Below are 27,187 nucleotides of genomic sequence, written 5' to 3' on the forward strand. Positions count from 1 at the left end.
ATGGCAGCTGTCCTTGGCCTAGGAACTGGAGGTTGTATTTCCTAGGCCTCAAAAGGAATGAGAGAGGCAGAGGCAGGCAGGCAGGCAGACAGAGACAGACACACACATGATGGGCCAGGGCATTTCAGGTGACCATAGAAGCTGTCAAGTCTGAAGTTGTGAAGCCACCAGCAGGCTGGATATTGGGGAAGAACTGAACATGCCATTTTAGTTCACAGAAAGTCTGGAGGTCGCATTCCTTCTTCCTTAAGGACCGTAATAGTCTCTCTTAAGGCCTTGAATGTATTAGACTAATCTGAACTACTCAGTCTCTCTCCTTCATTTTATTTTTTGGTACCACTGAGCTAAATCTCTGGCCCTGATTTTTTGTTTTTTTTGTGCCAGGGATTGAACTTGGGTCCTTGTGCTTGTGAGGTAGGCAGCAGCAACACTGAGCTAAATCCTTGGCCCAGCTGATTTTCTTTTTTAGACAAAGTTTCGCTAGGTAGTCCAAGCTAGCCTTGAACTTGCAGCAATCCTCCTGCCGCAGCCTCCAGAGTGTTCTGCCACCTCACTCAGCAGTCTCTTGACTTAAATGTTAATCACATTGAAAAAATAAGTTTATACGAACGTCTAGACTAGATTAACCACATATCTGGGCACAAGAGCCTAGCAAAGTTGACTCAGAAAATTATCTGTCACGACATCCACTTACTTCCTTGTTAAATGATCTCTGATAGGTTTGGATTTGTTTCATTGTACTGGAGACTGAACTGAGGTCACTCTATCACTGAGTTACATCCCTAGCCCTTTTTATGTCTGTCAGTCTATATAACTTTCTGAGTTCTTGTAAAGTTGTCCAGGCTATCCTGGAACTTGAAATCCTCCTGCCTCAGCCTCCTGAACAGCTGGGATTATAGGCACGCCACACCATACCAGGCTTTTTGTTTTTTGAGATTCAACCAATGACAACATTATTCTGTTGATAACAGCTGCATTCTTGTTACTCTCACAGGGGCCTGGCCTGACCCCTAGGATTTGTAGCTTGTAGATAGTGGGAGAGGGACCAAGATGAATGACCTGAAGAGGTTGTCCTGGGATTTACCTAGAGGCAGGGGACATGGGCCCAGCCCTGTCGGCCAGATGCTTGTAACAGGAGCTGGGCTGGAGTCTCCAAGGGCTGTGGGTGATGTCTTGTAGCTCAGCTCATTGCGACTTGTTTACTTGTAGCACCAACCTCAGGGGCACAGGTGCCCTGGGAGCTGACTGCAGCTGGCTGTGGCTTTCCCCGCACGGAGCATAGCACCTGCAACTGCCGCTTGTCCTGGGCCTCAGTTGCCTGGGCTTTTTGGCTCTCCAGGGCCCTGCATCCTCCATATTTCCACCCAGAACAGCTGTTGCTCCACCCTGCTACGCTCCTGATGGTCACAACTGGTGTGGGTGGAGGAGAACCACTGTGAAAACTTCAGGTAGATGCTTGGCTTCTGAGTCTCCTCTGCTCATTGTCACAAGGGATGATTCTGCAAGCCCTGAAGACTACAGTCACCAAAGCCCAGAAGCGACGTAGAAACAAAGAATTTGGACAGTCTCTTTCCAGAGGAGAAAGTCTATCCCTAGGTGTCCTTTGCTTCACTCCCAGGATTCACAGCTGAAGTCTAGCAGAGCCATGGAATAAAGGCTCTGAGCAACTGAGGCAGGAAATTAGGGCATGGCCAGCTGATTGGGCAAGTGTGTGTGACCTGCCAATCACAGAGACCTAGGAGACAGGTGCCCAGGCTCTGCACCTGAAACCAATCAGAAAGCGCTATCTTCAATTATCTGTTTGTTGAGACAGGGTCTAGCTATATAGTTCAGGCTGGACTTGTGCTCACTATGTAGTGCAGTTTGACCTCGAGCTTACAGTGATCCTCCTGCCTCATCCTCCTAAGTGCTAGGATTACAGGTGTGTGCTACCACACCCAACAGTCATATCTTCAATTCTTGAAACTGAAGCAGGTTTTTGTTGTTGTTGTTGTTGTTTTTTGAGATAGGGTCTCACTATGTAGTGGAGACTGACCTGGAACTCACTATGTAGCCCAGGCTGGTCTCGAACTCAGTGATCCTCCTGCCTCAGCTTCCCGAGTGCTGGGATTACAGGCATGTGCCACCATGAACTTTCCTGGCGATGTTTGGCTTTTTTCATGGAGTGGTAGCAGACACTGCATCTTTACTTCTGATGCCCCGCTGTGCTCTCCCTGAGGAGTGCAGCTGCTAAGTGAGCTGCGAGTGCACATTAGCTTTGTGGAGAACCGGAGCAGCAGAAGAAAAGGCCTCTACCAGAGGGCTGGGTTGTTGGGTAGGTGCTGGCCAAGCAGAGACCGGGTGCCTCTTGCAGGGCCGGAGCACCCCCAGCAGGATGAGCAATTCTGGACAAGCCGGCCCAGATAGGACTTCCAGCTCTGTCCTGGCACGCAGAACATGGGGCAGAGGTTCCCTTTCCTCTACACACCTTACTTGCAGTGCTGCCCTGTGCCACTCAATGGGCCACGAGTGAGGTCAGGGCTCAGTTCCATAAATCTCTACCAGCTGAGCAGGTGGGTGGAGATTCCTTCCAGTCACCACAGAGAAGATTTAACAAGTACAAACCTGCAAACTCTTTATTAAATTCTCCCATTTCATCTGTACAGAAAAAAATGCACATTATGTTCAGAATCTCAGTAACATCTCAAAATTACACAGCATGAACATGTAAAAAGAAGGAACTGCCAGGATTTTATACATAGAAAGGAAACCCATTTACAAGAGGCTTGTTAATTGTAATTTTTTCTTTAAAAAAAAAAAGGCGGGGGGGGGGGGGGAGGCGCCAGATCTCACGCAGCCCGTTTTCCTGTCAGGACCAACCTGGAGAACTGTTTCACCACCTGCAGAGGAGGGAGCAGATGTGGCAGCGGGCCATGTGGGCTGTGGGATGCAGATGCCAATCCTGTCGGGGGAATGGCCAAATGCAACACAGAGAAGCGATCGCATTTTTCCTTGCCCAGGAAGAGCTCTCCAGGGCTCTCTCGTGCCCTGGCCAGTGGGGAGGGGAGCGCAGGGGAGATCTCCGCTGTGACGCTGTCACCCTAGAAGCCTCATCTGTGAGCTCCTGGTGGCACAGTGCCTTTCCTGTGTTCCCACAGCAGTGTCCCCAGACGGCTCGGGGAGTGTGTCACCCTGAAGCCCACTCACCTGTTGTCTGAGGCCTGGGTGGGGAGGGAATCTGACTCAGACTCAGCTGCCCTGACAGGTGACCCTGGCCCTCCCTGGTGGAGGGATGCAGGTGGAGTGCGGTCACAGGGTAGCAGATCAAGACAAACGGAAGGAGGGGAGGTTGGAGTGTCACACCTGGCCTGGGACACCTTGGCAGCCAAAGCCAAGCAGCGGTGAGGAGAGCCAGGAGACAGACCCTCAAAGGCACCCAGGTACCATATATTATAAAATGACTCAGGAGTGCTCACATGACAAGGGATCTGAGGAAACATTCTGAGAGCTGAGATTTTCCCACCTCCTAAGAAGTTGAAATCCCAGCAAACGTACTGAAATGCACACAGTCCATAAAACCACATTCTTATGGTTGTATGGCTACAATTTAGGGTGCAGGTGCTAGGCTGGGCTGGCCGACTTCTGAGGGCCTAAGTGTCCTTCCCCTACCTTCCTTACATACTGAGATGGGTGCACTCGGAGAAGGGTGTTTTTGGGAATGGGAAGGGAAGGCCTTCTCTCAAGCGGACTTGAGACAAGCTAGGAAAGGAAGCCCAGGAAGCCCTCTCCCCACTAATGACTCATTACAGGGGATCTTTTGGACAGAAGTGGTAGCACAAACCTGGAGGTGGAAAGGATGGACAATTCTCCAGAAGTCACAATGACACACAACAGTACAACTCCTCTTGGGAAGGTCAAAGGCCCTGAACCACAATATTCCCGATTTGTCTGATAAAATGCAATGGCAATATCCTTGCCAATGGATTCCTCTATCAGTTGACCTCAGGAAACAGGAAGACATGAAATCTGACAGTAACTTTCTGCTGTATCTTCTAGCAAAGTGTCCTCTCCGCCCAAGTTTTTCACTGTATCCCAGGAGAGCAAGCACAGAATGACACAGCACAGCCAAGGCAGCTGCAGTGAGTTCCTGTCAACACCTGCTTGTTAAATGCTTGCCCTATATTTCCCCTTGCTTCTAAGGACACACTGGCTCAGACAGGCCGGCTGGATCCACAGAACCAGGGCTGGGAGTGGCAGCTATAGGTCTCCCAGGAATGCAGGGCATGAGGGGCACAGACCTAAGCCCTTCATATGGCTCTCCTGCCAGCACACCTTGCCAAAGACCTGTCATGGGTGAGGAGCAATGGCAGAAAACTCCAGGGAGCAGTTAGTCCCGTCATTGGCATTCTATCACCCCCCCACCACAGCACCTCCAGCCCTGGTGTCAGGCTCCCAAAACCTTGGAGGGAGGTGGAACACTAAATCGAAAAGTCTCTGAGGTACTGGCATAAGCTGGACAGGCCAGATGACAGTGACCTGGGCACTGTAATTTTTAGCAAGTACCTGAAGCTGGGGCCTTGGCCCAAGTCTTACCTAAAAGGTATATTCCTATCTGGGACAGATAAGGCCAGAGCCCACTATCGGCTCCTGATGAGCTCCCGACTGCTGACTTATGACCTGGACTGACCCATGAAGCCAGGGACTAAGGTGGCCCAGAACCTGCTATGTGATACTGAATGAGTTGTAGGATGGGCCTGGGCTGCCAATGCAGATGACCCTGGGTCCCCTGGACTTAGGAAAATGTGCTCAAGACCTTTCCAGTCATAGGAAAGCACTCCAGAGGATGGTGCATACTTGCTTGTAACAGGCAATTCCAGATACAGCTGAGTTATCCTTTCTATTCTACTTCTAAATATGAGAAATACTTCACGAACCAAATCTGCTGCAGACTACTAAGGGATTTCCTGCCAGTTAAGAAATAACACAAATATAGAGACGCATCAGAACCACAAGGATGCTTTACAGGGAGTGACACTTCCCACCCAACAAAACACGAATCTTACTCTGAAAAGCTATAACATCGGCTGCATCCCACAATGCCTGGTGTCCACCATGGGAAGCCTCCCCCACCTGGGTCTCCAGGCCAGCTCAGCTCAGCTCAGCCTGCGGAGTGTGCCGGCATGCATGGTGCTTGCACTGCAGCATTGTATGTCTCTCGAGACTGAAGACTCTGAGGACAACTGCTGTGAATCAGGAAGACCCTAAGAGCAGGACCCTGAGGACCAGGTGGCTTAACAGCTTTGCTTGGTGACTTGTATTACCCGAGGCTGGGGACATACAGCTGACTTCTGGAACCCACTGCCTCCAGGAAAGACAGCAAAAAAGACAAAGGAAAGCAAAGAAAGAAGAAAACCACAATAGTCAAAGGTACGTCAGTCAGGTTAGACGGGGAGCATTTGGATCCAAAGATCGGCAATGGACACAGCTTGTACTGGACAGACTTCAGGGAAGACGGATGTCACTCAGGTAGGTGCTGGCACTCATGGGCTGTGCCAAGGGCATTGGAGGAGGAGGGGCACTGCGAGAGGCCTGGGTCTACAAGGGACAGTTTTAGGCACGTGATTTATAATACTTTGTGGACATCTAACAGGTTAATAAAATATATATTATATAAATATATTTCCTACTGTACATGCTGCCCTCCCGAGCAGCCACTGTCACGCCATTGCCACAACTCAACCAAAGGTGAGCCGGGCTGAACTTTGATGCCCAGGCTCTTCCCTCCTGTGCCCCAAGCCTTTCATCTCCACCCTGGAGGGACAGGAAGGGTGGCCAGGAACGGTACCCCCTATGAAGCTCAGATCCAGAGTGTTGATGAGTCACCAAAATACTACACTTAGCCAGTGCCTGCTGGGGTGCATACATGCAGCAAATGGACAGAGAAGAGAACGGAGAAAATCCTCCATCTTTTAATGTGATCACTCACCTTCCTTACCACTGGTAGGTGGGGCACAAAACAGCCTGTCGGGGAATCTGCCTGGAGCGGGCGGGGAGGCCAGGTGGGACACCAGTCACCCCGAGACCACACTAAATCTCTACAAGCCCCTGGCTCTCGTCTGTACTATAGCTGGAGGGTTAGGCCATGTTTTCTTCACCTGGTCGCAGGAACTGCCCCTCAGTCATTGCTCCTGGTGGCGGAGAACTTCTAGAGTAATGGCTCCCTCGGCAGTGCTGACCTCGCTGGGACACTCCCCCACCATCCCAGGGAGGAAGGTGCTGGATCCTGCTGCCTACATGCTCCGAATCCAGTCATACGGCAGATCCTTGGCAGGATAGCCTTCGTCAGACTCCTGAGCTGACCCCGGCCCAAGAGCCCTCAGCTCAGGGAGGTGCATACCTTACTGCACTATGGAAAGGAGGTCACAGAAATACCTGTGGCTGTGGGACCGTGACCAGCAGTGGCTCATTTTCAGTGACAACTGGAAGCAAATAGGACCCACATCAGGCTGGTCAGTGGCTTCCCATTATTCTCTGAAGTCCCTGGACTGGCATGGCCTGAAGGTGTTGCTGGGAGATGAGCCAGACATCTCAGTGACTGCGTACAGGGTGTGTGGGTCCTTGAAAGTCCTGCCTTCACCTGATGAAGCTACATGGAAGAAATTACCCTGCTGCCAAGTTAAGCCTGGAGGAGATGTGTTATATACAATTTTTTTTCTTTCTTTAAAAATTGCTTTCCTTGTTTTTGGTAGTTTTTTAAAAAAAGCATGAGTTGCAGGTCAGGTGAGTTGGTTCTGGAAGAAATGGTAGTTCTGCTGTAGGAGAGAGACTTGTCTACAGGCAGGTAACCCAAGTTCGCCAACAAGGCAACCACCAAAGCGGCCAGCTGCTGACACTGCACAGACAGCGGCGACGGAGGAGGAGGACACCGTGGGCGTGGCCAAGTCTGGACGGGACAATGCAGAGAGCACCTGCTGCTGCTCTACTGTGGGTGTTGATGCCACCTCTTAGAAGGGCAAGGTGAGAGGGTACGCTATACAGGAGGGCTGTACAAACGGGGCACTGGGCAGGGAGTTCCTTTGGTGGTCAAGGCGGCTCTACCTGTCCTTGAGCTCTCGTGTCACTCGCTTGGTGATCCGTCCACACATCAGGCCGATCAGGAACAATATGCAGATGCTCCCACTGATCACAGACAGGATGTAGTTCTTTGATGGCGATGTCATCACTTGCATGGCAAGATCAGAGAAGCCATCTGCTGGGGCCACCTGAAGAAGACACAGCAGTGTGATGCCCTGAGGGACAGTGAGCAGCTGGCAGTGCTTGGTCTTATGTGCTACAGAGAGGCACAGTCACCCCAGTTCCTTCACGTTGACCATCACTGCTAACACAAGAACGGCCCCTGGGGTTGTGGACGTGACCATATCTTCGAAGGGCAAGGGATCCCATAATTCCACTGGTGTCCTGTTCACCTCAGCCTGAGTCATGCCCATGTCACAGATGAAGACCTGTGGCCTGGGTTGGAGGAGCACTGGTATAAGGCCACAGGGTCTCACATGGTTTGACTTAAGTTCTTCACCATGTTTGCTGCCATTGGAAGTCAGACACATAGAGATTGTGTTGTATGTTCTCTCTACTGGGTTTGCTCATCATTACACCACAATTTGCAACCATGGTCTGGATGGGCTCTATCCCTAGCTTAGATTTTATCCCACATCACTTGTGCATTTATTTTTGGCCACTTTTCACTTTGTTCTGGTACTTTCTCCTGTGGACCTCTGTGCAGCTTACTACAGCAGAACAGGGACTAAAAGATTCTGAGGGTATAAGCAAAGCTGATCTCTGGAGCCCCAGTGTGGATGGGGAAGGGTTTGGTTCAGAAACACCCTGGCTGTTCCTACGTTCACCCCAGTGTACAAAGAACAGAGCTGGGAGGCATAGGATTAATGAAGTTTCAGCACCCACACTTCCAACACCAAACAAAACATACACGGAGTCACTCTGGTTACAGGAAGAAGTGCAAAGAAGCAAAAACCAGTGCAGAAAGAATGGACAGTGCAGTGTTTGTCTGCTGCTTCCTGGGGCACATTTTCCCCTGGAAGAAAGAGTGGGGTGGATGGGGGGATTTGTGATAAAAATGGACTCTTCTGGTTATTTCCCCCGCATTGTTACCCTTGATCTTTCTTTTTATTTTGGAGAGTCTTGGTATGTTGCCTGGGCTGGTCCTGAACTCCTGGGCTCCTCTTGCCTCAAACTCCCCAGTAGCGGTGACTATAAGCACATCCCACTGTGCCTGGCTTGTTACTCTTGACCTTAAGGATATGAGTGACAGAACTGGCTAAGGTCACTGGGATGATCTTGCCCAGAGTGAGTCAATATAGAGGCATGGATCTAGAAACCCAAGGGACCTAGGGCAAGTCATAATCTGTAAAGTCAGTTTCTTCCATGGTAAAGAAAGGGAATGATTATCACCAGGATCTGAGATTCCGCCTAAGTGGTTTTTTTTTTTGTGCTGGGGACTGAACTTGTGCTTGCTGGGGACTGAACTTGTGCTTGAGGGGCCGGTGGCAGAACCACTGAGCTAAATCCCCAGCCCTCCACCTAAGTGGAGTTTTGTAAACTACAGAGCAACATACACAGGCGAATGTGTGTAGAGGACCCGCCCCAGCCCTGCCTGCCTGTGCACCACACATCCTGAAGGCCCTCTGCTTCTCATCCTTCTCCTTGACCCAGGCCAGCTGTGAGCTGGTCTTGATAGGGAAAACCTTAATAAGGGAAAATTTAGGAAATGTCACAATATAAGATAACTTCTGCCTCTCACCCTGCTTAGTTCAGAATTAACCGGTACGGGAGATACCTAGTCTCCTCACAAAAGTTTGTAAGTGAAAAGAACCATTGTTAGCTTTGTTAATCAAACAAGCTCCCTTTACCCTGGCTGGAGTAGGCAATCGAATGAATCTAAAAGGTAACTTCCCTAACAAAGAACTGCATCCGGGTTGAAATTCAATTGCCTTGCTATTATGTTTTGGGTATCTGTGAAAATGCAATGTAACCAACTGAGTAAGATCAAAGCTGTAAAACCCTATAAAAGTAAGAGTTGCAGCCCAATGGAGGATTCGAACAAGGAACTGCCATTAGGTGATCCCCATCGATGGAGTAAACTTTTTATTTTACTTCCATTCTGCTGCCTCTCTGTGTGTCACTTGCCGTCTCCTTCCGTAACAGTCTTACATATGTACTTGGTCTACCAAGGCTGTGTAAAATTACACAAATAAGCCTAGAGACTCTTGGATTTCTTTCTTTTCCCATGGGTGAGATGCATCTTACCACTCAGCTATATACCCAGTCCTAGACAGGAAGGGAGCTCACTGACTGACTTTTCAAAATACACCTACTGCTCATCTCCCAGCAAGGACAAGAAGAAGTCTCTCAAAGAGACAGGAAACCAAGAGAAGAGACGGTCACCTTAGAGACCCCTGGTCTTACCTTTGCTGCATAGCTCCACATTTCAATCCGGTCATTGAGGCGCTTTTTGCACTCGGGTTGTAACCGTACCCGCTTATCCTCCAGGGCCTCCATCAGGCAGGACATCTCTGGGGAAGGAAATGGGTAAGGACAGTCTGCAACTGTACAGAATGGAGATGTCTCAGATCTTCAGACCTGACAAGGTCAAATTCATTCCTGGAAACTTGGGGCAAGATCCAATATGGTGAGGGATGCGATGCAACTGCCAGGGGAGACCTCTCTTATGTTCACTGAGCATGCCAGGCGCAGAACAACTGAAACTCCTTGGGTTCCAACCTCATAGAAGCTGCCTACTGTGCCTTTGTGGCTACCAGGGAAGCTCGATTTGAGAAAGTGGGGGGAGATGGCCATGGTGATGACTTAGCTTTTGCTTCCTTGGTAAGTAACTCAACCTCTCTCTCTTCACCAAATCCTTAGCTCTCTCTGGTCGTGGCCAGATTAGTTCAGACCTGCAGGATTATTCCTAAACTCATTCTGCCTCAAAGGCCAAGTTTCAGCAGCAACCAGGCCTCCAGAGGATGCTGCCTGTGGCTGGGCAGTGATGCTGAAACTCCCAAGAGAGCACAGACAGGGCTCAGTGGGCATAGGGACTTACGGCGCCCACGGCCAGGGGTGATGGCCGCACAGTGGTGCTTGATGTCCAGGGCACATGCAGTGTGAAGAACGGGGTCCACGAAGATGTCTGCCTTGCTTTCCTTCAGCATGTTTAACACTTCCTGAAAGGGAAGGTCATTGTGGAGAGAGCTTTTATAAAGCAAATCCATCAGATCTGCTGCGTGTAAAGACTACATGCACACAAACAGGACAAGAAGTGAAGGGCGGTGGCTACACTGCACTGGGAGAGGGGCCGTGTGGCTGTGAGGCACACAGCTCAGCCTTTCGGCCTCCGATTTAATTCACTAACTACTCTGAAGGATCTAAGTGTGTGTGCTAAGGAAGGCCGGGACTGTGTGTGACTGGAGGATCAGACACAGATTCTTGGCATTCGGTTATATCATTCATTCATTTATTCATTTATTCATTTATGGTACTGGAGATCGAACTCAGGACCTTGTGCTTACCAGGCAGGCGTGGCACCACTGAGCTAAGTTCCTGGCTATGTCTTATTATTTTATTTGTTTGTTTGTTTATTTATTTATTTTTAAAGGCAGGCAGCAGAACCACTGAGCCAAATCCTTGGCCCTATGCCTTATTATTTTATAGAACCTAAATATTATTATTTATCTGTGTAACACAGTTATTTTGTAACAGTAAGAAATTTTTTAGGGCTAGGGATTTTAGCTCAGTGGTTCTGCTGCCTACCTTGCAAGTGGTATCAAAAAAAAAAAGAGAGAGAGAAATTTTTTAGAATGTGAAACGTGAAAATCAGATTACCAGGTCATATATCCTCAAAAAGAAAAAAAGGGGCCTGGGAATTTAGCTCAGTGGCACCGTGCCTGCCTCGTAAGCACAAGGTCCTGAGTTCAATCCCCGGTACAAAAAAAAAAAAAAAAGGATGCACAGAACATAACTTCTACTATAGGAGGAATTATTTAAATTTAAAGATGTTCTGAACAATGAAACTTTTAAACAAGGTTAAGCTTTCTTTTGGTAAATGTCAAATATTTTATTGTCAATACTGCAAGATAATGTAGGTTAGAAGACATATTTTGATAAATTCATTTTTATGTAATATTTCTGAAGTCCCACTGGTTTTCATGAACATGCGACCCTTACTGGTAGAGTGGTACTGACATTTGGCTTTGGTGTTGCATTCATGGGGCCATAAATGATGGTCTTGTCACAGGATGGGACACAGTCATCAAGTACTAGTATACTTGAACAAATGTTTAAGGTACAGAAGATTAATGGTCAAGGACCAGATTAAGGTTTGGCTTTTTTTTTTTTTTTAAGGTACCGGGGATTGAACTCAGGACCTAGGATTAAGGTTTGGAAGAAGGAACAATATGGAGTGCTGATCAGGCCATGCATGGTGACACATACCTATAACTTGGGAAGCTGAGGCAAGATAGCAAGTTTGAGCACAGGTTGGGCAGTGTAACAACTTACTAGTACCCATTCTCAAAATAAAAAGTAAAAAGGGCTTCCTAGCACTTGGGAGGCTGAGGCAGGAGGGTCACTGTGAGTTTGAGGACTATATTGGTGAGTTCAATGTCAGCCTGAATTACACAGTGAGACTCCGTCTAAATGACTGATCAATCAAACAAACAAAAACAAAAAGGAGTGCAGATATTCTTGAAAGGAAGGTCCTGGGTTCAATCCCCAGTACTGGGAGGGGTCAGGGAGTCTTGGTGGCACATGTCTGTAATGTCTTTAATCCTGGCACTCTGAGGAGGCTGAGGCAAGAGGAACGCAAGTTTGAGCATGGCCTGGGCAATTTAGTGCCTTAGTGCTTGGTCTCAAAATAAAAATTTCTGGGCAGGTGTGATAGCACATGACTATAATACCAGCACTCTGGAGGTTGAGATAGGAGGATCACTGTTAATTCAAGGCCAGCCTGGGCTACACAGTGAGATCCTGTCTCAAAAATAACTGGGGTGGGCTGGGGATTTAGCTCAGGAGACTGTGCCTGCCCTGCAAGCACAAGGTCCTGAGTTCAATCCCAGTACCAAAACACACACACACACACACACAGAACAGCTGGGGAAATAGCTTGGTATGAAGATCCTTGGTTCAATCCCCAGTGAATGGCAGAAAGGGAAAACAACAACAACAAAATGCTAGGCAGGAAGGCTTATGTTTTCAACTTTATTACTAAGGAGTGAGGCCGTAATGTTAAAAGAAGGGGAAAACGGGAGCAAAGCCAGGTGCAGCGTGGTGTGGGGTCTATGGTCCCAGCTCCTTGGGAGCCTGAAGCAAGAGGATCATTTGAGCCTAGGAGTTCAAGGCCAGCTTGGACAGTGGACAGACAGAGTGAGGTAAAACAGAAGGGGTGGTTACCTTTTTACACATTTCTGCTTTGATCTTGAGCAGGTTGACCTTGAGACACTCCTCTACTTGACCTGTCTGTTCCTGGGCTGCTGCTTCTTCAGCACACAGAGTAGCGATCTGCTCAGGAGACAAAGGAAGACAAAGTTGTCCCACTGGGCACAGAAAGGCCAAATGGCTGCCAGGGCAGAGCAGTCTGTTGCGTCCTGCCCACTGACAGAAACTTGGACCTTTAAGCACACGTGCAGCTCAAACAGCTTCCCGGTGAGGTGCACACCCTCCTGCACCGAATCCTTCACAGTGGCTGGCACTCAGAGCTACAGTCAGTAATGCACAGAAGGAGGAAGGGTGCCCCAGACTTGTCATCAACAAGACTACTCCCTGATTCTACAGCAGGGAGGAAGAGAAGCCCACAAAATCCAAAAGCAAATGCTTAAATCAACCTCTCACAACTTGGACAGGCACACACATTCTGAAACAGCTTGGAAGCATGTAACAAACTTAACTTTCTCCTCACAGTTTTATGGGTGGGCACCTTTGGAATATCTTTGGCTGTGAGGTCCTAAAATTGACAAATGTTGGACAGCTTTGACCCTTTTTGCTATAAGGTCAAATAATTTCCAAGGAACAGCACTTCCTTAAAGCTATTAAGAGAGCACCATTATTTTTCTGATCTAAGGATATTCTGAGTCGATGATACGGAATAAGGAAGAGGGAAAAACAAATAATATGCAGGAAGCAATAATAAAAGAATACCCTTGTTCAAGAGAGACCCTAGGACTCAGAAAGTAGAGAGCCTTAAAGATGGGCTGCAACTAACCAGGAGTTCAGCGTTGAAGAGAAACAAAGGACAGCGGGGAACTTTTGTCACAGTCTCCCCCGGCAGCTCTGGCTGCACCAGTTTTGCCCTCCTACCTCATCTGAGCAGTGCAGCTGGAGCTGAGGGTCGAGGCGGTAATCTAGTGCCGACTCCTGGATGATAATGCGGATCTGGTCCTCACAGTCTGAAGAGAGCCGCTACACGTGACAAAGGGACAGCTCATCAGAAAATGTCAGGCTTTTGGCCTGGGGATTTAGCTCAGTGGTCCCACCACCTGGCCTCGTAAGTACAAGGACCCAAGTTTGATCCCCAGTACCAAACAAAACAAAACAAAATGTCAGGCTTTTCACTTCACCCCTTAGCTGCTGGCTTGGGGAAGGCCTAACAAAGGTCTTGGGAAAACGAGCCAGTGAGAGGACTGCCACAAAGAAAGGTCTCACAGGGACAGAGGCGGCTCCCTATACACTGCCATGGGGCCTGGCCGGTTACCTGGTCAGCGTATCGCAGCTTAAGGCAAGAGATGACTTGGCCTTCTAGTTCTGAATCGTCCTTGGCCTTGGTCAGGATGCCATGACAGAATTTTGGAATGTCGGCTTTACAGGCTTTCCTCAGCACGGGGTTTAAGCGGTAATCTAAAGCAGAAAGCAGTAAATACATAAAATATTACTTTCGGGATATTTTCACAAATTTTAGAAACCCATCTTCCAAAAAGGGACAATAACCACAACTACATGGCAATGCACATTAATGACCCGGTACATAAGCACTAATTTGTTCATTCAGTAAACATCTACTGAACTCTTGCTTCACTTGTTAATGAGCAATGTAATTTAGTTTAAAAGTACTATGGGTCCCCAGACATTCTACTTTGTAGTATTTTCTGATCCTTTATTAAAAAGATCAAGGAGATATGAGCAGCCTTGCCCATGACAGATATTTTTGAAAACACCAAGGAAGAAATATCAAACATGCTTTGCCCATCAGCCTATACAGTCTTATAACCCAGTGCTCAAATTTCTCTGTTCTAAACCAAATGATCTGTATCACCTGTCATGCTCATGAAGCTGTATTAACTCTCTACACTTTTTTCCAAGAAGTTCTAGCACTGACTCCTTCTGAATGCTCTTTTATTTATTTTTTGGTTTTCTGAGACAGGGTCTCACTAAGTAGCCCAGGCTGACCTTGAACTCATGGGATCCTCCTGCCTGGGCCTCCCAAATGCTAGGATTACAGGCGTGTGCCACCACGCTCAGCCCTTCTGTATGTTCTTAAGGGCTGTGTCCAGACTTTCAGCATCCTTTCCCCTCCCTGTCCCTCCCTCTGTCACACCCAGTCTCCTCCTGAGTCCACTGGCATCATAGCATCTTTGGTTGAACTGGGTAACTATGTGCCCACTCCATTCTCCTTAGCTATAATGGGACCTAGAGAGCCGAGCCAGGACGGTACCTGTGTTCTGGGTGATCTGGCGCTTGGTTATCATCTGTTTGCATTTGGGATCCATCAATTCACTGTTTTTATTTTGCTTCAAGCATTGTAACATGGTTTTAGAATCTGCTTCTGGGCAGAACCTCTGCAAAGAAACAAGGTTTTATGAAATCAGCTATCCACGTCTGGATATTAACCCACTTGCAATCACTCTTACATCTCTCTGAGAGCTACACAAAAGAAGCAGCAAGAAGGCATCACTGGGACAAGTGCACAGCCAGGCTGGAGTGAGCACCCAGCCCCAAGTTCCTTTTCTGCACTCGGTGTCTTGTACGCTTGTCAGTTTCTCTTCATTACCTTTCTGGTAACTAATTTGCACGGAATTGACCCCTATGGTTACGGCTATGTTAAAATCAAGACATCTCAAGAACGTTACTGTTTGATTATAAATATTAACACTGTACTCGGTGGCCATCCAGCCTTTAAACTGCTATCTACTCAGCCTCAGTGGGAAAAATGTAGGACCTGCCCAGCCACCAATGCGAACAAGAATGTGGGGTAAGGCTGCCTCTGGATTTGACTGTTTGATTGACAGGTTATGTGGCTCAGGCTGGCCTCAAACTCACAATGATCCTCCTGTCTCAGCCTCACAAGTGCAAGGATTACAGCCACATCTGGCTGGTTCATCTTAAACGTAAGTGCTACAATCCTACCAGCACTGTGGGGCTGGCCTCTCATTTACTATTGTCCTGTACATCAGAGTTCAGTTTGGGACTAGTCCTAAACTATTTCTGCTTGTTTAATCTAGAGGTCTTTAGTGTCACAGTGTCTGACAAACTCTAGTTGGGGCACTTTAGCATCAAGCCTCTCTTCCTAAAGCACGTGTCATAATCTACTGACTTTTAATACAAGCATGAGGACTGTAGATTGATTTTTTATTTATTTATTTATTTTTTGTACAGGGAATCAAACTTAAGTCCTTGGGCTTGTGAGACAGGTGCGGCATCATGCAGCTAAATCCCAGACCTGTGTAGACTGATTTTTATAAAATCTTACAACGCTCTTTCAAACCAGAGTCTCGCATTTCTACATTTTCAGGACTCAGATGTAGTCTAGGTAGAGACTTACACTTTTTGGGAGGATGTTTGAGATGCAGTTTCACTATGTACCTCAGGCTGATGTCAAACCTGCTATGCAGCCCAGGCTGACCCCAAACTCTTTATTTTCCTGCCTCAGCCTCCTGGGTACTGGGATTACAGGCATGTGCCATCACGCCTGGCTTGAGACTTACACTTGTGATACTCATGATTATCTATGAAATTGTTTTTTAGGAAAGGAGGGCCAGGCATGTTGGCACACTCCTGTAATCCCAGCACTTGGGAGGCTGAGGGAAAAGGACTGCTGTGAGTTTGAGGCTAACCTGGACTATACAGTGTGTTCAGGGCCTAACTGAAATAGCAAGTTTTTTCTGGTATAAAAAAAAAAAGGAAAACTGAAATTAAAAGTTGGTTTTCTTAAGGTTTCTTTCTTTGTATATATGGACAAATCAAGGAACTTCTAAGATTAAGGAATATTTGTGGGAGGAATAAAGCAAAAGAACCTCAGAACAGAAAAATCCTAGCCGGGTATGGTGGTGCACTGTAATCCTAGTATTGGGGAGGCTGAGGCAGAAGGACTGCCACGAATTCAAGACCAGTGTGAACTATGTAGTGAGATACTTTCTCAAAAACAAAGCAAAACAAAACAAATCTTTTGAGGGTGGAAGATGACCTGATCAGGCCACAGGATGGTAGCTTTACCAGTATACATCTCCTTAACCACCCTCAAAACCAGCTATGTAGTTACTATTTATTGCACATCTATTTATTCATGACTCAGCTCTGCTTTTTCAACTTGAAGGCACATCACATCGTTGGGAAGGCTGCGGATAATGGCCAGCTCCATGGCTAGAGTTTCTGATTCAGCAGATCTGGGGTGGGGCCCAGGAACCTGCAAGCTACTAGGAGAGACAGGTGCATTCGGCCTAGGAACCACATCTTAAAAAGTCACCATGGCAAGAGGTTTACACTGTCTTTTTCACTGCACTTGGCCCTTACCTTTATCATCTGCTTGCACACTCGCATGAGTGTATAGTCTAGTTCTGGGTCCATCATCTCTATCTCCTGCAGCTTAAATACTTTCTGGTGACAGCGGGTACTCAGTTGCTTCTTGTTTTCTTTCAGACATTCAATAATCTATGACATAAAGAATTATAGTAAAGTGTGGGGGGTGGTAATCAGGGCATTCAGTTCTTAATGCATGCCCCCATTTTCCTACCCAAACACCTTGTTTCTAGCTCCCAGGCAGCAGGAACCAAGATTTCTCAGCAAAGAGAATTACCAGACCAAACAGTGTAAAAATCCAGGCTGACTAGCAGGTTGTACTGGAGTCTAGAAGGAAGGGAACCCACTGACTTTCTGGTTTCCTCTGCCTTCAAGAACCATTCCTGGTCAAGATTCCTCAGGGGCACATATGAGGCTCTCTTGCATGTGCTGGAGCAACAACTCTGACTTGACAGGAGTCCCGAGCAGGAGGTTCAACTCAACTCACTGTACACCACATGAGAAGGGACTCGTAGATGCTATGTACATGTTAGACCCCCCATCCTCGGCCTTGACAAATACAATCCCTCAGGGCAAGCTATACCTTTTAATATCCTCAAAACAACACAAAAAATAACAGTAAATAAGAATCAAGAATAGGTAGTTAAAAAAAATAACAGGTAGTTACACAAAGTAATAAAGATCAGAAGCCATGTAAGAAAAAGTTAAAGCGAGATGGAAGACAGGCACAAGATGCTCCAATTCTTTATAGGAATTCAGAGGAAAGGAAAAGAGAAGCAATGTTTTTGGTGTTACTGGAGATTGAACCCAGGGTCTCACACAAGGTAGTAAGTGCTCTATCACAGCTACACCCTAGGCCACCCTCCTCCCCTTTTTGAGACAGGGTCTTGCTATACAATTCAGGCAGGTCTTGAATGCTCGGTGATCCTCCTGCCTCAATCTCTCAAGTACTGGGATTTCAAGCATGGGCCAAGATGCCTAGCCCAAGCCCATAAAAAAAATTTTTTAAGATAGTCTTATTAAATTGCCTGTGTTTGTCCTTGAACTTGTGATCTTCCTACCTCAGCTTGCTGAGCAGCTGGGATTACAGGAATACACCACCACACCCAGCTATGAAATAATTATTTAAAAGAATACTGACTAAGAATATCCCAGAACTAAAAGAAATAAATGAATTCTGCAATCAAAAGAGCCAATCTGGATAAAGAAAACAAAAAAGTGTACCTAATTATATCTCACTGAAATTACATAGTGTTAAAAGCAAACAGAAAACATACTGGGCATGGTCATACAGCTCTGTAATCCCAGCAACTCAGGAGGCTGAGGCAGGAGAATTGCCAAGTTCAGGCCCAGCCTAATGAGACCCTGTCTCAAAATAAAATTTAAAAGAGGGATGAGGAGCCAGGTGTGGTGGTGCATGCCTGTAATCCCAGCACTTGGGAGGCTGAGGCAGGAGGATCACTGTGAGTTTGAGATCAGCCTTGGCTACACAGTGAGTACCAGAGCAGTCTGAACTACATAGTGAGACCCTGTCTCAAAATAAAATTTAAAAGAGGGATGAGGAGCCAGGTGTGGTGGTGCATGCCTGTAATCCCAGCACTTGGGAGGCTGAGGCAGGAGGATCACTGTGAGTTTGAGATCAGCCTTGGCTACACAGTGAGTACCAGAGCAGTCTGAACTACATAGTGAGACCCTGTCTCAAAAAAAAAGGGGGGGTGGTAGTGGTGAGGATATAGTTCAGTAGTAGAGCACTTGCATATTATAGGTTTAATACTTAGTATCACAAAAACAAAACCAGACAAAACCCTAAAAAACACAAACTTATTAGGAACAGATTATAAACAAATGAGAATCAGATTGGCTTAGACTTTGCATCCCCAATGGTAGATACAAGATAATAAAATAATTATCTCAGAGGCTAAAACACCACAGCAATGCCCTTAACTAGAAAGAATAGCTGAGTAACAAGAAAACATTCTTAAAAAATCATTTGTTTAGGGCTGGGGATTTAGCTCAGTGGTTCTGCCACCTGCCTCACAAGCGCAAAGTTCCAAGTTCGATCAATGGTACAGAAAAAAAAAATCGTTTGTTTGAAGTTAGGCATGGTGGCGCACACCTGTAATCCCAGTACCTATGAGGATCAATGCAAATTCAAGTCCAGCCTGGACTACACAGCAAGACTCTGTCTTAAAAAAAAAAAAAAAAAAAAAAAAAAAACAGGGATGTAGCTCAATGTAGGTCCTGGGTTCAATCCGTAGTACTGCAGAAAACAACCAAAAAAACTTAGATAATCCTTATGTAGGCTCTAAATAAAAACTTTTGTGTGCAAGCTGGGTATAGTAGCCTGTAATCTCAACTACTCCAGGGTACTGCAGGGGTTGGGGTAGGAGACCGCCAGGTTCAAGACCTATCTCAAAATAAAGAAGGGCTGGGATGTTGCTGGCAGTTCTTGGGGTGCAATGAGAACACAGGGTAATTCTGGAGATACAGAGTCTTGGAAAGCTATACAGAGAAAGCACTCGAAGTATCACTAGGAATTTATAAGGCAGAAAAAGGTAGGGCAGGACGAAGTAACTGGAAGGAGGGAAGAAAATGAAAAGGAGACAAAGAGTATGGGGAGGAACTCTGGGAAGAACAGCCTGGTGTGGCATGAGGCCAAGGAAGGTACGATGGATGGGTCTCCTCCCACTAGTAAAGAATTAGTTATTACAATGATATCTGTGCATGACCTCTGCAATTAAAAAATCAAAGTGAAAAGTCACCTGAGCATTGCCATACTGCACAGCCGAACAGAGGTTCCTGATGTCACTCTTGCAGGCTTCATAGAGATCTGGCTCCAGACGGATGTCCTCTGTCTGTACGAGAGAGGCAGCATGGACAGGTGGGCTTGTTTTAGGTTAGAGATGTCAAATGTCCTGCAGACCTACTTGCTGACTGGACCTTGTCTAGTGAGCACATCTCCTACAAGTGGAAGCAGTATGGCCATGTACCGGGAGAACTGGGATTTATTCCCAATCCTGCCAAACAGCTACATGGCTGGGAGCCTTCTCTGCAAAATGAAATGTGTTTCTACGCTGAAATGTCATAGCCTGTTCTTCAGAGGAGTGCTGAGAAAGAAAACAGCATTACATGAAAACCGCTTCCAAAAGTTAAAAGCTTTATGTCCAAGTGGGGTTCTACCTTTCTGGTTATACCAAAACAGAGTCATCACTGAATCACTGCAATGTATGTGAACATCTGGTAACTTTTGGGACATTAATGGTGTTTGATCTCCATTACTAGTTTTTGCTTAGACTAAAATGAACAGTTTGGTCTACAGCACAAAACATATTAAAAATATTTTTTAGGGAGGGGAGGAGACTTGAGGGGGGAATGGGATAAAATAAAATTTATTTAAAAAAGATTTTTAGCACAGTTTGGGTTTGACCTCAAAAGGGAAGCAAGCAGCTTTCCCTCCTGTGCACAGGGTGGAGGACATCCTGGTCCCATCTGCTTGGTGAGCTCTGTCTCCTTAGCCCACGGATGCCCCTGGGGACTGCTGCTGGTTAGGGCACAGGCACAGATCCCAACCAAACTTAAGGGAAGGAGCTTTATTTCACTGTAAGAAGGGTTTTCTGTCTTGTCTTCCTTTTCTTGCTGAAGACAAATGGCAGAGTAAGTAGACTCCAGCTGCTGCAGGCAGCCATCATGCAACTATGAGGGAAACCAGCCTTAGGGTGAAGCTGACACAACCACCACCAGTGGAGAGGAAGATACCCTCAATCCTTCAGGACATGTCCATCCTTAACTGTCAAAGAGATGACAAGAACCCCTGGAGTACAGGATAGAGGAATATAGAGAAAGTATATTTCAAGGATAAAATATAAAAGTTTCAAGAACAAAATAAATTTTAAATGAGATGGTTTGTATATATATATGTATGTAGGTATGTATGTATGTATGTATATATATTTTTAGTGAGATCTCATTATGTAGTCTAAACTGGCCTTACATTCACTGAGCACACTTACTGCAATCCTCCTGTCTCAGCCTCCCAATTGTAGGCTTGTACCAACACAACCAGTGTACAAAAAAAAAAATGCCTTTTCAAAAATCAAAACAAAACAGGGCAAAAGGGAGCTAATTGTCACATGGTAGAATTTCAGCACAGGATTCTGTATCTCATCCATCATAACAGCTGCTAAAATCTCCCAGCTGGCCCGGCCCCTCCCCAGCCACGCTGGGTTCTAGACACCATTACCATCTCCAGCTCCTCCACGCGGAGCTGCTTGCGGCACTTCAGGGACACTCTGTGCTCCTTGGCCTCCTGCAGGGTGTCGTTGCGCACAGTGGTGCTCAGGCAAATCACCACGTCCACCCTGCCAAGCAAAGAAGGCATGAGGCTGGCCCGAGCCACGTGAGGCAGAGGCCTGAGAGCCGGGTTGGGGCCGGGACTACACCGGGACTTGGCATTCATCGTCTCTGTCACATTTTCAATGCCTTCCTGGAAGTCTCTCTTTTTTTCAAGGTGCTAAAAGCAGTACTTCGACTGTACAGCAGTCTCCCTCCTTATTTTATTTAATAATCACCTCAAGGCACAAAAGTAGCGACACTGGTAATTTAGATGAGCCAAAGAAGAGCTGTAAAGTGTGTCCTTGAAGTTAACAGGTGCAATTTCTGGACTTAAGGGAAAACTATATACAGAAATTCCTAAGACATACAGTACTTTCAATAAGATACTGAGAGACAGAGTAAGAGGAGGAAGAAGAGATCATATCATATACCCTTTATTACAGTGCATTATTTTCATTGGCCTACTGTATTATTATTATTATTACAGTACTAGGGATGAAACCCAGGGCCTTTGCACTGAGTTACATCCCAAGCCATTTATTTTATATTTTTTAAATTCCAAGACAGGGTCTTGCTAAGTCCTCAGGCTCCCAGAGTGCTGGAAGTATAGGTGTGGGCTACCATTCCCAGCTATTTTACTATTCTTTTAAAAATTTATTTTTAAAAATGTATTACAAATAGATATTAATAAAGAAAATATAAAAGCCATTCTATGAAAAGTAATTTTTCATAACAAAAATTAGAGAAGAACCAGTGGGAAATACACTGCGTATCATGATCTTAAAAGAATATATTTTCTTTTCTTTTTTTTGGTACTGGGGATGGAACTCGGGTCCTTGTGCTTGCAAGGCAGGCAGCGGAACCACTGAGCTAAATCCCCAGCTCTCTTTTCTTTTTTAATTGGTACCTGGGATTGAACTCGGGACCCTGAACTTTTGGGGCAGGTGACGGAACCACTGAGCTAAATCCCTGGTCCAAAAGAATGTATTTTCATTTGCTAATCTATCTCTCAGCTCATTTCCTAATAATCCTATACCTTCTTTTTGGCATCTTATTGTTCTTATTCATCTCCTACTACATCTACTTTACAAATGGAACTTTACAACAGGTATTCAGGTATAGGGAAAATCTGGTATATATAGGGTTTGGTGTAATCTGTAGCCTCCGCCCTCTACTGGGGTCTGTGGAACTTATCACAGTCGTATGTCAGGGAAGTCAGGCAGTGCTCTAACTGCTGGTTAGGTTCCTGGTGGAGCAAAGGCCAGATGTGTATGAGCACAGCTCAACACTTGTTTGTCAGAAACACCTGCCCACAGAGGAATGCTGCTCTCAGCTCTGGGGCTGTGCCTTTGCCATCCTGTGGAACTAATTCCTGAGAGGTCCAGAAACCAGATGGCAGCCTGGTTTATGAAGGGAAATGGGTTCTGGAAACGTGCCTTTTCAAAAAGCGTCACGGAAGCACTTGGGCAGCCATGCTGTCCAGCTCCTCTATCTCCTCACTAAGGCCTATTCTTTTATTTTTGGGTACCGGGGATCACACTCAGGACTCCCTGCGTGCAAGGCAGGTGGCAGCACCACTGAGCGAAATCCCCAGCAGACCTAATTTTTTAGCGCATTTTGGTTCTGCTTCTTCACTAGATATCTGATGCAGTGCGGCCGCTAGATATCTAATTCAGTGAGAGACAGCAGCATGGGATGAGAATGGGAGGAAGCCAGTGACCTGCATTCACAGTGCAATTGAGTCTCTAACACCTTATCCCTCCAGTTGGGCAACTGAGCCTGTGAAGACCAAGTCTGTTCGTGTAGCCTACTGGCTGGGCACATAAGACTGCCACGCTGGTGTCTCCTGGAAGCAGTGAAGACCTGGGAGGCAGTGGCTGCACGCCCAAAGGAGACACGTGAAGGCATTCAGACAGGGCTAAGAGGGACTTGGGGGAATTAAACAGATCACTTAAAAGCTACGTACTTCTTTTTTATGTTGGGGCAAAGTTTCAACACATCCTCCTTGCAGGCCATTTTGAACTTGTAAGAGAATCGAAAATCCTTCATCTGCACCTGAAAGATGATGAAAAAGGAAATCAGAAGCTCCATGAGGAGTTACAGTAAGTAGTGGGCGTGACACAGGCCTGGTGCCACCCCAGTCCCACACAGCTCCCGTGGCTGGAAGTGCTCTCCAGATCTCATGCGGTGCTCACGTCCTTCAAGGTTTTAAAATTTTCCTGCAGGGCTTTGTTGTAGGACGCTCTCACAGTCACCTTCCAGCCTGCTTCAGCATTTTTCTCTTTGAACTCCCCAAAACTGGGCAGTCATTTTTATATTCTGGCACTAGAATCCAGAGACCACTGGTAGTGAGCTCATTAGCCCTAGTGGAGTGCAAGCTGGCTGTGGGTCATGAGAAGAAGTATATCATCACCTCAGTGGACTGATCTCAGCTCCTTGAAGGAAATTCCTGCTGCAATGAAATACCTCCTCCTCCCAGTATTCGGATGTACTGAGCTATATCCCCAACTCTTTTTATCTCTTGCTTTAAGACAGGGTCCCCACCTTAAAGTTACCCATGCTGGGTTCGAACTTATGATCCTCCTGTTTCAGTCTCTGAGGATGCTGGGATTACAAGTGTGTGCCACCATGCAGGGCTAAAACACTTCTTTCATTACATGTTTAACTACAAAGACTTTGGTCTAACCTTTTCTTCCTCTCCCCCAACCCCCTTTTTTTGTGCAGTGCTAGGGATCAAACCTGGGTCCCCATGCATACTAAGGACTCCCCTACTGAGCTAAATCGTTTAGTCCTTTGTGTTTTTTGAGACAGAATCTTGCTAAGTTGCCCAGCTGACCTCAAAGTTGTGAAGTTCCTGTCTGAGTTTCCCAAGTAGCTGGGATTACAGCCACATCCCATCATGTCTGGTTGGTTTAACTTTCTTATTCAAATGCTGAATTTGGGTTGTTTGATTTAAAAGAAAAAAGTCTGACATAGGAAATCAATCGCCACGTGTCACTGACCAGCTGGAAGTGGGTGACCCCAATAGCACACTTCTCGTTCATGTCCTTCTGGTGCTTGTTCTGTATCAGACACTCCATCAGGTCCCCAGAGTCTATCTGGTTGTCTGCCACATCCTGAGGAAGACAGTGCACATTTAAGCTGCATTTGTAACAATTAATAAGTGACACTTGTAGTTTAACCCATGAATAAAGGAAAATACAAGAAGCCTGAAAAACCAGGAAAGGTAAACCTTCACTAGACTAAAATTTACACAGCAAGTTTTGCTGCATGAATCAGCAAGCATCTATACTACGAGGGCTTTTACTCACTGTCCTTATGCAATGCCAACAGCTGGCTTTTGGGATCATATCCAACATGGCCTCCTGCAGTCAAGAACTTAATTGTTCCTGGATGTGTTTCACTTCCACACTCCAGGTAGTTCACTAAGTGAGTAAGGGATATAGCCACTCACCGCTGAGGCAGAAAGGAAACAACTGGAAGCGTCCACTATTCCTAGGAAGCAACTCTGCTACATCTGCTACATCTTTTCTTTTATAAAGGGCATCTGAGGTATGGTTTCTACCCACATCCCTGCTCACCTACAGAGGCTAAGTAAGCGATCAAGTGTTCCCTGTCTCTTGATCTTTAACCATTCCAGCTTGTGCTTGTTCAAAGCTGACTACCATCACCCAGGAGGAATGAAGCTGAAGACAGGAGACCCAATGCCCTCAGGGACAGTGTCCCAATTAACTCTAACCCTGCTCCTCTAGACATCACTTACGTGGCAAAAATTCTGAATGATGGGCTCGCAGGCTCTCATCAGCAAAGCTTCTATTTGAATGTCCTGTAGAGGATTAAATACACGAATCATTCTGCTTTCCAAGAGCTAAGAGTTCAGAGGAGGCAGTTTCTCCTCAATCAGCAGCACAGATGGGCAAAGAGTCTTAATATTTATGTTTAGGAGCTGTTCTACTGTATTCTGGTTTTTGTGTGTTTTTTTTTTTTTTTTTTTTTTTTTTTGGTACCAGGGATCAAACTTGGGATCTTGTGTTTGTGAGGCAGGGCACGGAACCACTGAGCTAAATCCCTGGCCCCCTCCACTGTGTTCTGAAAGATAAATTTCTTAAAGGCAGATTGCTCTTTTGCCTCAATAAAAGAGCAGGCAGAATTAAGAAAAGTATTTGACAGTAATTTTGGAATCAGTAAGCAGTTCAAACTGAAAATAGTGGCAACTCACACCTGTCTTTTGTTGTAAGTTCATGACCAGGTCACTGACTGTGACCAGATAAGGACTTGCACTGCTGGGCAAGCAACACCCTCCATGAGACAGTGACACAGAGCCATGCGGACCAGGAAAATGGGATAGAGGTCGAAAACCAGAGGAGGCAACAAACTTCTGAAAACTAGAAAGTGAACAACTAATAAAGAAATGTAATTTTATATCTTGCCAATTTTGACAAATAAAAAAAAAAAGGCTTCTGATGAAAAAACAGCAGTTATTTTTCTGATTTCTGCCCCACAAGATAAATAACATTTTGAGTTGCCTTGTTGCCACATATATCTATTTCTGACTAATATGTTTATAAGGTTTTGAAATCTCATATTTTCTATCTTAGTGGTTCTGAGAATAGAACAGGGATAACTGCCTGAGTTACTCTTGGGCTGATTTGGAGATGGGAGGAGCAGCAGTTATCTCTTCGAGAGGGGAGAAAGGCCTAGCCATTATGATAACTCTACGAGAGAAACTGAAAGGCTAATTGTATGAAGTGCTGTGCAGAGCAGTGGGATGGGTCCAGAGACACCACAGCACCCTTCTTTATAAGCATGGGGAGACACGGAGTAGGCTTCTGACTGAAGGGGATCCACATTCCTGAGAATGCAGAAACAGAACTGAGCATCGGCAGCCCCTCTCTTCCAGGGAGCTGCACACCACATACCTCTGACTCCAGCTCGGTGAGATTGCCCACTATGTCTCTGCATTCCACGGCCAAGTCATCCAGATGGTCCTGGAGGCACTCGAGCTCCTGCATATAAAGTGGAGACAGGGTCTCACTCTGTACTTCAGGGCTGGCCTCACACTTGCTGTGATTATCCTGCCTCAGCCTCCCAAGAGCTGGGATTATAGGCATGTGCCACGATGCCTGGCTCCTTTTCCTTTTAAAACTACCTTACTATACAGAACACATTTGTTCCATTTATCATACCCTGTCCATTTAGGTAAGCACGTAGGAGTAGCTCCCAAGAATTACGGGCGTGCTGTGAATGATTTCTTAGGATAATTTGCTTGGTTTGGGGGAAAGGAAGAACAGGCCCAAGTTCCTTGGTAGTCAGCATGTCTTCCATTGTACAAATCGTGCTTTTTCTGATTCCCCACACTCAGACTGTTGAAAAGATAACTATGTGATATAGCAGGGTGACCAAGAGGGCACAATCCCATGGAAGCTCAAATCCACAAGTCTAGTAAGAGTCAGACCTCTAATGGCCTCAAAGTTTAAAACTGCACCAGACTTTTATCCCACCTCATCAATATTCTGCCATCTCTCTCTCTTTTTTTTTAAGACAGTATTTCACTATGTAGTTCAAGCTGACCTTGAACTCACTATGTAGCCCAGGCTGGCCTCAAACTCTAACTCTTGCCTCAGCCTTCCAAGGGCTGGAACTATAGGTGTGTTCCACTAGGCCAAGCCTGCCATTCCATTTTTAATCTGTATTTTGATGATTTTTACCTCCTATTTTAAATCTGCTCTTTGACAATGATCACTGAGCAACACATTCACAGCGAAAGACATGGATTATGGTAAGACTATGGGCAAAATAGGGACTGGGGACCCAGAACATAGGATAAATAGAGCTGAAAGCTATTGTAAGTCAAATCTCTAACCCAGACCTGTAAGGAAAATTCCAAAAACAAGTGAGCATATTAAGAGTTTGGATATTTAAAAGCTATTTTGCTATGATATACTCCTAAGTGAAATAAGTCACATGTGTAAATACTGAATAGTTTCTCTGGTGTGAAAAACTGTAATAGTACATAAGATCCTAATGAGATAATTAACAATGTGAAATAGCAAGAAAAGGGCTTAAAGGTGTAGGGACAGTG

General features: G+C 46.1%; 1 protein-coding gene across 3 annotated transcripts in view; it reads right to left on the reverse strand.

Moving 5' to 3' along the window:
* Window positions 1-2,602: 2,602 nt before the first annotated feature.
* Window positions 2,603-27,187, reverse strand: part of Glg1 (golgi glycoprotein 1) — a 141,538-nt gene continuing 116,953 nt past the window's right edge. Inside the window, exons 13-27 of one of the 3 annotated variants that reach the window (XM_010644404.2) lie at window positions 26,025-26,111; window positions 24,869-24,931; window positions 24,108-24,221; window positions 23,072-23,160; window positions 21,014-21,131; window positions 19,536-19,628; window positions 16,768-16,905; window positions 14,693-14,816; window positions 13,736-13,878; window positions 13,342-13,443; window positions 12,439-12,546; window positions 10,094-10,214; window positions 9,460-9,566; window positions 7,078-7,241; window positions 2,603-2,941 (exon numbers count right to left, since the gene is read on the reverse strand). In XM_010644404.2, coding sequence (XP_010642706.1) covers window positions 2,755-2,941; window positions 7,078-7,241; window positions 9,460-9,566; window positions 10,094-10,214; window positions 12,439-12,546; window positions 13,342-13,443; window positions 13,736-13,878; window positions 14,693-14,816; window positions 16,768-16,905; window positions 19,536-19,628; window positions 21,014-21,131; window positions 23,072-23,160; window positions 24,108-24,221; window positions 24,869-24,931; window positions 26,025-26,111 — 1,758 coding nt within the window. In that variant the 3' untranslated portion in view covers window positions 2,603-2,754. Of the gene's footprint in view, window positions 2,942-6,701; window positions 7,242-9,459; window positions 9,567-10,093; window positions 10,215-12,438; window positions 12,547-13,341; window positions 13,444-13,735; window positions 13,879-14,692; window positions 14,817-16,767; window positions 16,906-19,535; window positions 19,629-21,013; window positions 21,132-23,071; window positions 23,161-24,107; window positions 24,222-24,868; window positions 24,932-26,024; window positions 26,112-27,187 lie in introns of those variants that run through there. The other 2 variants (XM_010644405.2, XM_019210698.1) reach the window with 2 other exon arrangements.

The sequence above is a fragment of the Fukomys damarensis genome, unplaced genomic scaffold (assembly GCF_012274545.1).
Source record: "Fukomys damarensis isolate Sample0158 unplaced genomic scaffold, DMR_v1.0_HiC HiC_scaffold_32, whole genome shotgun sequence".
Classification (NCBI taxonomy): domain Eukaryota; kingdom Metazoa; phylum Chordata; class Mammalia; order Rodentia; family Bathyergidae; genus Fukomys; species Fukomys damarensis.